The 9,828-nt window shown below is 42.7% G+C and overlaps 1 protein-coding gene across 1 annotated transcript; it reads left to right on the top strand.

Annotated features, from left to right (window-relative positions):
* The first annotated feature begins 3,093 nt into the window (after nucleotides 1-3,093).
* Nucleotides 3,094-5,293, top strand: LOC141141568 (uncharacterized). The gene is made up of 2 exons (XM_073629157.1): nucleotides 3,094-3,413; nucleotides 3,696-5,293. The coding sequence occupies exons 1-2, from the start codon at nucleotides 3,123-3,125 to the stop codon at nucleotides 4,065-4,067; spliced, it is 663 nt and encodes a 220-aa protein (XP_073485258.1). The 5' UTR covers nucleotides 3,094-3,122; the 3' UTR covers nucleotides 4,068-5,293.
* Nucleotides 5,294-9,828: the final 4,535 nt, after the last annotated feature.

Genomic DNA, 9,828 nt, shown 5'->3' with positions numbered 1-9,828 from the left:
ATTTATTGCTTGCCTTTCTTTTGGGCTGTCTCCTAGGTTATGGTCGAGCAGTTGTAGTGCCAACTGTATTTTAATTTTAAATGTCTAAATAAGCTCCATTGCCACTGTAAACAACTTTTTTACAATTATAACCAAACTTATACTGAGCCTTGAAATAACAAACCACACATTTATTTCATTCCTATAAGGAGATGTTTTTATTAATGGTTGTTATGCATTCAGTTCTGCATTTAGTATAAAATGTTCATAGACAAAAATATAATGATATCTTAATAATGTAGAAAAATATAATTATATTTAAATATTTCTACCTAATCCACAAAAAAAATTTTTGGCTTTTTGATTTTCGCAAACAGGCTTTTTTGTTTTTTTTTGAAAATCAAGTTTTGTTATTTTTTTTGTTTTTTTAAAATCAAGTTTTATTTTTTTTGTTTTTTTAAAATCAAGTTTTATTTTTTTTGTTTTTTTTTGAAAATCAAGTTTTGTTATTTTTTTTGGTTTTTTAAAATCAAGTTTTATTTTTTTTGGTTTTTTAAAATCAAGTTTTATTTTTTTGGGGTTTTTTTTGAAAATCAAGTTTTGTTATTTTTTTTGGTTTTTTAAAATCAATTTTTTTTTATTTTTTTGGGGTTTTTGAGAAAATCAAGTTTTATTTTTTTGTGGATTTTTTAGGTATTTATGAGAAACAGCCCTCCTTTTTTAAATTAGGTTAAACAGCCATTTATGTTCAGCCAAAAAAAGAAAGAGAAGGCCCAGAATGGGGTCAGCAAAACAGGAAATGAAGGACATGATTGATGTTTTGGGGTTTAAAAAAGGGCATTTAGATTCAACCCAAAACATCAATCATGTCCTTCATTTCCTGCTGCATACGATCCAGCCGATTACGCATTTGATCGATGTCTTTATTCCAGGCCATTATTTGACCAATTAGCCGTTGGGCACTTTCAGAGGTGAAATAGTCACTTCTTGTTGTACCTAAAGTGGAATGAAACCAAAAAATGTCTTTAGAAATATGCACACATACATAGTTTACCTTACCATAATAAAGCTGTTGTCTCAGACACTGACCTGGTGGGGTGCTCATGTAGCATAATTCCTCCACATCCTCGGGGGTGGTGCTGTTGCTTGAATCAAGCACAACCAGATCCCCTAAAATAGAGTAGACAAATTACATTAAACAAAAGGCAGCCATGCATAGATTAACGTAAGCTGGTGTGTCAGACACTCACCTGGTGGGGTGCCCATGTCGCCCACCTCTCCTTCCTCCACATCCTCAGTGGGACTTGGGCTGATTTCCCAATCATGTTTGGCTTGGGGTGGACTGTCTTCTTGTTGGCTGAGTGATTTTTCCCCTATGTGAAACAAAAAATTATTATTCTACTTAGCACACAGATATTTTAGTACATAGTAATTTTCCAACATTTGTAGTGAAGTGGTTTGTGTAGAGTTCCTATTTTACCTCAATATTTAAAATTATAAAGACATATCGGATAGATAGATATCAATATCTCAAAATATAGTTAATAATCTTTTGATCTCTCTCTCTATATCTGGAACAAAATCTCTAAATATCTAACTAAATGTAAAGAAAAAAAATAAAGATAACTTAAAATATTCAAAAAGAATGTTTTACATTTCTATATCTATCTATCTACCTATCTCTATATTTCTCTCTCTCTATATATTTCTCTCTCTCTATATCTATATATACATATATCTATATCTATATATCTATATATCTATATATATATATATATATATATCTATATATATATATCTATATATATATATATATATATATATATATATATATATATATATAGATATATATATATATATATAGATATATATATAGATCTATATAGATCTATCTATAGATATGTAACGAGGTTTATTAAAAGATCGTTTAAAACGATGAACAAAAAATCGTATAGGAAGGAAAAGCACATGGAGCAGTATACAAGGTAATAAACACAAGAGAAAAACACGACAAGTACTTACTTTTTTTAAGAACTTTCCGGATACGTCGGTATTGATCCGGCTCCCTGAGTTTCAGGTCAGACCATCTTTTTCTCAGTTGATCTCTGGAGCGCTGGACCCCAAAAGATGCCTGCAAAGTGTCCACAACCTTCGCCATTATTTTGGCCTTGCGCAAATTTGGCCGTGCGTACGGCCCATACTTCCCATCATAGTCGTCTTTGTGAAGAATGGCCACCATCTCCACCATCTCTTTAAAACTCATATTAGAGGCCTTAAATCTAGGCCTCATAGATTTGGTTGACGTTCCAGCCTCCGGGCTGTCTCCACTACCTGAGGTCGTCAACATTTCAGGTGTCTCCGCCATTATTTAACTCCACTACGCGCCGTAACAAAAAATGGGCGGAGAACATGAGTTAAAATCGAACGTCAGGGGCGGGCGACGCAGGCGGAGTTTCACACATGCGTAGTGTATAAAGAGGGGCCTTGCGCACGTGTCGTCCATACGTTCTGTGCGTCGAATTAGGGGGCGGAGAACATGAGTTAATTTCGAACGTCAGGGGCGGGCGACGCAGGCGGAGTTTCACACATGCGTAGTGTGTAAAGAGGGGCCTTGCGCACGTGTCGTACGTACGTTCTGTGCGTTGAATTAGGGGGCGGAGAACATGAGTTAATTTCGAACGTCAGGGGCGGGCGACGCAGGCGGAGTTTCACACATGCGTAGTGTGTAAAGAGGGGCCTTGCGCACGTGTCGTACGTACGTTCTGTGGTAGGTGATAGTGGACCAGGACGTTACAAAACGAAGGTAATTTTAGATATATATTTTTTGGGTTTTATGGTCATGACTTTGTAGCAAGCGGCCTATATGGCTTGATAGATTGATGAGGCCTACATAGGGAGAAGATGATGAGGGGTTAGCAGAAACCTATAATAAAAGTGTTTTTTGTCTTGTGACTTCATCTTTTCCAGATATAATGAATCCCCTATTTAAGGATCCAGAGTTCCTTACAGCTTTTATTTCTAAATATCGAGAGATGAGGAATTTGTGGGAGGTGAAACACCCTCAGTATTATGCAAAGCATGTGAGGAAGTCAACGCTGGAGAGACTTCTGTCCTTTGTCCAGGCGACCATCCCGGAAGCAACAATGGAGACATTGCTCAAGAAAATTGGGGTCTTGAGGAACATGTATAAGAGGGAGCATAAGAAGATCCAGGAATCAAGGAGATCAGGAGCATCAGCAGATGATGTTTATGTACCCAGGCTGTGGTACTACAATCAACTCCGTTTTCTGGATGACCAGAATGAAGCCAGGCCATCACTTTCAACCCTTCCCTCCACCCTTCCCTCCACCCTTCCCTCCACCCCAGCAGAGGCTGATGAGGAGCAAGCTGGGTCTTCCATCCTGGATGAACCAGATATGACCATCTGGAGTCAGGTAAATTATTTTAACAAATATTTACTGTACTAATATTAATGATGTTAACTGGATGTTATAATTGTCTAAAATAATTTGTCACTCAAAATTGTGTATACATATCAATTGACAGTAGTGGCTAAATATGTTTGGCACCTGCTTGAAATAATTAGGGTGTCTGATTAGACTCTTTTATTAAAGAGATGTATTCACATTGAATTTGCTATTCATGAGAAGCAAACTGTGTGTCATTGATGAACCCAAAAAAATATACTCAAACTATTGTCCTTTTTTTATACACAGGATGAGTCCATCCAGGAGGAATGTGGGGAAAGTGGCAGGCAGGAGGAGACCGGGCCCATGGACAGCCTGGAGGAGGCCGGATTCACCATCATCCTGGAGGAGGCTGGGCCCAGTGTCAGGCAGGAGGTGGCTGCTCCCAGTGAGGTGGCTGCTCCCAGTGAGGTGGCTGGGCCAAGTGAGGTGGCTGGGCCAAGTGAGGTGGCTGGGCCCCGTAGGAGCCTGACCGAATCCCAAGTGCCTCCCCTCCACCTTCCCAAAAAAAGGGCCAGGAAGGGGATGGTCACACAGGACGCATCCCTGCGCCTCATGCAAGAGGCCACCCGTTTTTTAAGGAGCCCCCCGAAGCGGAAGAATCCTATGGCTGCTACTTAGCCAGCAGGCTTCTTCAGATGGATTGGGAGCAGCGCCTCATTTGTGAGCGCCTATTTGGGGAAACAATCCATAAGGGGCTGCAGGGCACGCTAACACAAAACACCCAACTACATGAGGCAGCCCCCCCTCCTCCTCCTCCTCCTCCTCCTCCTCCTCCTCCTGCCACAACTGAAACACCAGAGCCACAGCCTCAAAAGAAGGCTACAGGGAAGGCTGCAGGGCAGCGTGGAGGAAAGGCTGCAGGGAAGAGAAGAAAGTGATGACCTGGGTTCAGTCTGGTCTGACAGAAGACGCAGGCTGTTGTAGGACCACAGTCTGGGGACATCTAGATCATCTGCTGGTGCTGTTGATCTCTGGGATTCTTGGACCAGATTGTGCTCCCTCTTATATGGACTCCGCAAGATCCCAATTTTCTTGTACACCGACTTTTTCCAGCGTTGACTTCCTCTTTATTTTATTTTGACCATGAATAAATGGATCTTTTTTGAGTTTAGCAAAAGACTTTATGTGTTTTCTTTTAAATCATTGATTTTACACACAATGTTAAATTAACAAGGGACAACAATCTCATTGAGTTTGGAAAAAACACACCAAAAATACATTACTAATGTTAATAATGTTCAAGTGGTAAGTCTTTGAAAATAAAAAAATTTACATAACCAAAAACGGTGCTTTGGGTTAACTTTATCTAAAAACTAAAAAATAATCACTATAAAAAAAAAAAAAAGAATAATGGGTTCTTTGTGGTAACTTTACAAACCTAAAAAAAAAAAAAAAAAAGGGGAAAAAGTATTATTAGTATGGAAACATTGTTTTTAAAATGCATACTATATCATTCATGAGATCAAAGAGAAAAAGAATCCAGAAATCAGTTTGGGAGAACTCTGATTATGAACAGCAAAACACCTTCGTTCTTTAGAGCATTCGTAAAGAAGAAATAAAATGCGCTGCATTCAACGATCACAGATTTTGCAGCATGATGAATGTGCTACCTACAATACGAACACTAGTTTTACTAGACCGAGTGCTTCCGTTTAGTTTTTGCTTATGAGCATGCGTCGTTTTTTTGTCCGTCGGACTAGCATACAGACGAGCGGACTTCGGGGTCCGTCGTAGTTACGACGTAAAGATTTGATGCATGTTTCAAATCTAAAGTCCGTCGGATTTGAGGCTAAAAAAGTACGTTGAAAGTCCGGAGAAGCCCACACACGATCGGATTACCAGCCAGCTTTAGTCCGTCAGCGTCCGTTGGACTTTTGTAGACGAAAAGTCCGACCGTGTGTACGCGGCATAAGGCTGACCGCAGGTCAGCCTGTAATTGTAGGAGGAGTCAGGCTGCATAAAGCCTGCCCTCCTTTGCCTCCTTCCTTGTGGTCATAGGATCTCGTGTCAGCCTCATTTCTGGGCGACTCTGACATCACTTTCGGGTCACGGATTGAACAAGGAGGACGTTCGGCGGCTGCTCTCTCTGCTCATGGCAGGTCTCGGCAGCATTACCATGCGGCAGGGTCTTGTGCGCTGCGGGCGCAGGGATAGGGGTAGTGTTCTTCCCTCCATTTTCACTTTACTCCGGTCAGCTCTGGGTTCAGGTAGCACCATGTTTTGGGGTTGTTTTGGGGGGGGGGGGTTTCAGGAGATGACGGCAGAGTCTCATATGACACGATGTCCCGCCTCTGCTACTAGCACTGCATAGCATATCTTTATTCCAGGAGTACAGGTTAGCAATCCAATGAAACATCTTTTTTCTAGCAGTGACCCATGTTTATCCAGTTTGAAATAGTGTAGGTCATTGCACATAGTATGTATGGGCTTCAGTATTGTGCAGGAAATCATCGTATCTTTATGCTGTAAGGTTCCACGTCCTCCTGAGCTCCACGTAGTAGGTTCTGGCACTCTCAGGGCTGAGCTTGTGTCTGGGCATGTGTGCAGGTCACTCACATGCACGATGCTGTCAGGCTGCACTCTGGCTGGCTCTGCTGTTGCCTGCAGGGCTGGGGGTCTCTGTTGTCAGGGGCGGGGGGGTCGGAGCTGGAAGGACTAGGATTGATCATGACTGCATTAGTGTTTTTGGTGTTTGGGTCCGCTGTCACCACTGTTGGGTTGCAGCATAGGTATGCATGGGCAGGGTCTCCTCCCTCCTCAGCCTCATGGTGGTCCCCCCCCCTCCTCAGGTTCGTGTGATGGGTCCCCCCCCTCCCGAGCGCCATGTAGTGGGTCGTGTCCCCCCCCCCCCGAGCTCCACGTAGTCTATAGTGTGGGTCTTCAGGGGTTAATTCAGGCGGATGACATGACACTTGCTCATCGCCAGTCATCTTATTAGGTTCTTTGGGGGTCCTTGGCATAGTATGATTTCTCATGCAATTTTTATGGTTTCTCATGCAATTTACATTCTCATGCGATTTTACGGGTTTCTCATGCAGTTTTACGGTTTTTCCATGCAGTTTTACAGTTTTCACATGCAATTTTACTGTTTTCTCGTGTAGTTTCTCTTGCAATTTTATGCTTATGTTTTCTCATGCAATTTACATTCTCAGGCAATTTTACGATTTCTCATGCAATTTTATGTTTTTTCCATGCAGTTTTAGGGCTTTTTCATGCAATTTTACGACTTTCTCATGTAGTTTATGGTGTCTCATGCAATTTTACGCTTTCTTATGACCTTTTTTCTTTGTGCGATTTACGGTTTCTCATGCAATTTATGTTCTCAGGCAATTTACGGTTCCTCATGCAGTTTACTATTTCTCATACAATTTTACATTTTCTCATGTCAGTTACAATTTCTCATGGCAATTACGATTTCTCATGGCAATTTTACGTTTTTTTTTCCCATGCAGTTTTAGGGTGTTTTTCTCATGCAATTTTACGTTTTTCTCATGTAGTTTACAGTTTCTCATGCAATTTACGCTTTCTTATGCACTTTTTCGCTTTTCTCATGCAATTTATGGTTTCCCATGTGCCTTACGTTTCTCACCTTTCCCATGTGCCTTACGTTTCTCACCTTTCCCATGTGCCTTACGTTTCTCACCTTTCCCATGTGCCTTACGTTTCTCACTTTTCCCATGTGCCTTACGTTTCTCACCTTTCCCATGTGCCTTACGTTTCTCACCTTTCCCATGTGCCTTACGTTTCTCACCTTTCCCATGTTTCTCACACTTCATGTCATTGTCTTTCATTCACTGCATTTCCGTTAGTTAGTGCTTGCATCCAGGATCTTTCACATCTACAGATCCAATACAGGCTGAAGTTTTATTTTTAATAGTTTTGTCGTCCCACAATCTTCTCACCTGTAGTTCATACATCATACGTCCTCTTCACCATTACACCTTTTACTACTACCCACCACAGTCTGTGGGGACTTTAGCCCTGAGTGTTCGTTTTTAATTTCCTGTCTTGGCGCTGCAGGTTGCTCGGGCTGGCTTGCTGCATTCAGTAGGGTGGTGTTGTCATTAGGTTCACATTCATGCGCTGTTGGTCTTGTCATGTCTGCACCCACATCCTCATACTTGTCAGGTAGTAGGGGTGTTATGTCATGGACTGATTGTCTGTAATGTTCTCTGGTCACTTTTACACAGCTGGGTTGTCCATGTTCTTCCACTGCAGGTTACCCTTCACGTCTATGGGTTAACAGATTGAGGTGATCGTTTTTAATTGGCTTGTTCGGTGGCAGGTCTCCTCATCTGTTCTTACGCTGCTTACATATTTCATTCAAACTCACGTTTCTCATGCAATTTGTTGTTTCTATGCCAACTCACTTTTTTTTTTTTTTGTTTCTCTCGTTTTCCCAGGTTTCTCATGTTTTCCCAATGTTACTTTCATTTCTCATGTTTCTCACGTTGTTCATCAATTCATCAAGTAGCTCACGTAGCTCACACTCTCTCAGAACCTGGTACGTCCCAAGGCTTCATTTTTCACACTCGGCTAGCTTCAACTCTCGACCCGATGGCAGTATTCCTACGCAGTGGACTGCTTTCCCGGCTTCGGCACGGGAAACCCAGCATTTTAAGTTACTGATCCCTTGCTTGTCAAGCGCAAGTGCGGAGCTGGTTACCCAGCAGACTGCAGTTTCTTTCCTGTCCCAATGCACACTACCTTTAATGTCCTAGCTGCGTCCGGCCAGGAGTGGCAATAGTATAGAACTATTGGTAAGTCAGCCTATGGCAGCTCAAGCAGCCTCTACGGGCTCAGGGGCTTTAGTGGATTCTGGAACCTTCTCAGTGCCTAGGCCAGTACCAGTAGGCTCAGGTCTCCGACGCAGATGCCGGAGTCACGCCTTCTCTTCGGTTCCAGCATTTGTGTTGGATTGGGTTTCTATTTGGCTGTCGCAACAGCCTTGATCATTAAGTCTTTATTTTGAATACCAGGAAGGCTCATGACACTGCTTGGGATGTTTGCCAGTCAAAATTTCCCAGTCCTGATGGTTAACATCCAGTTCCTGCTTGCTTTTTGTTTTTTGTCTTTCAACTCATATCGGCCTACAGCACTATCAGGGTGTATTTGGCTGGGACTCAGCATTTCATTTTGTTGGTAGACCCCGACAGGCCTTTGTTTATTTTCTACGCACTCTATTAAGCCATCCTCAGGGATCCTGAAGAGTAGCCCTCCTGCTGTGCTCAGCAGACTTCTCGCCATGGGTCATATTTGTCGTGTTGTATCTGTCATGCTCTCCAGGTCTCCTTTGCATTGGGTACCAGCTTGGTGCTCAAGGCAGCGCTATACCTGGCCTTTTGGGGGTTCTGAGGCCAGGGGAGTTGCTCTTCTGGCCCAGGGTCTCTTACTTTTTGCCAAATCAACTGGTTTTGCACCTCAGCCTTTTCTGTTTACATCTGCATGCTTGCAAAACGCGGCAATCAGGTGGCGGCACTGTCAGGCTTTTGGAGCCTGGCAAGGCGTGGTGCCCGGGTTGGTTTAAACCAGCTCAGCTGTGCTATATCTGATATACCCAGGGGTGGTCCTCACTTGCCTTTTCCTAGCGCTCCCCTCTCCGTAGCTCATTGCATACTTCATTGCCGCCCCCTTTTTTGGCCAATCGTGGACTGGACCCTAAGGCATACTTTGGCATTCATTCTAGATAGGTGCAGCTTCTGTGAATTCGTGCTGGGGGCCCCGGCCCTTGTTTGGGGAGGTGGAGGTCGTCTTGTTTCTCTGGGTATGTCCCAGAGCCACTTCTGAGATGCGACAAGCGGTTGTCAATTTGGCAGATTGTAAGTTTATCCAGTGGGTAATAAATCTGGCTGTTAAAGCTTTCATCCTACTGGGTTTATTTTTGCCCCCTTTTAGGCATACTGACCACGTGACCCTGGCACACTTCAGGTCTATGTTCTCTGTTGCTCTTTGTTCCTTCCCTACACTATCCACAGATTGACTCCGAGTACAAATAGAGCTTAATTCCAGGACAAGCACATATTGTTTATATGCATGCAGCGTTTTTCTTTTTTGGTGGGCGTAAGCAATCCACCCGCCAACACCCCTGGGTCACAGATGGCACTTACGCTATGTAGGGTTGCCAAACCTTCACAAATGTCAGATATTTGTTCTGGTTAATGGCAGGGGCTTTTTTATAAGAGAAGTTGATTTTGACCAAGGAGAGGACTTCCGATTGGTTAGGTCCTGGGAGGGATTTCCAGTGCCTAACAAGCATAGTTCTAGTTGCCAAAAGAATATGAGTAATAATTGTATGGTATTCTTTCGGCCATAGATTTAGTAACGCTAAGGTGGGAGTAATCTTCCACAATATTCTGGTAATTTCAGAGATAATACTTGA

This window comes from Aquarana catesbeiana, linkage group LG04 (assembly GCF_042186555.1).
Source record: "Aquarana catesbeiana isolate 2022-GZ linkage group LG04, ASM4218655v1, whole genome shotgun sequence".
In the NCBI taxonomy this organism is placed as follows: domain Eukaryota; kingdom Metazoa; phylum Chordata; class Amphibia; order Anura; family Ranidae; genus Aquarana; species Aquarana catesbeiana.
The sequence above is the reverse complement of the archived record's forward strand: the minus strand, read 5'-3'. Positions and strand labels throughout refer to the sequence as shown.

Excerpts from the sequence above, each read along its gene's own strand:
- LOC141141568 (XM_073629157.1), top strand. The coding sequence starts at position 3,123 with ATGGAGACATTGCTCAAGAAAATTGGGGTCTTGAGGAACATGTATAAG. Across the intron at positions 3,414-3,695 it reads ATATGACCATCTGGAGTCAG|GATGAGTCCATCCAGGAGGA; the intron begins GTAAATTATTTT and ends TTTTATACACAG.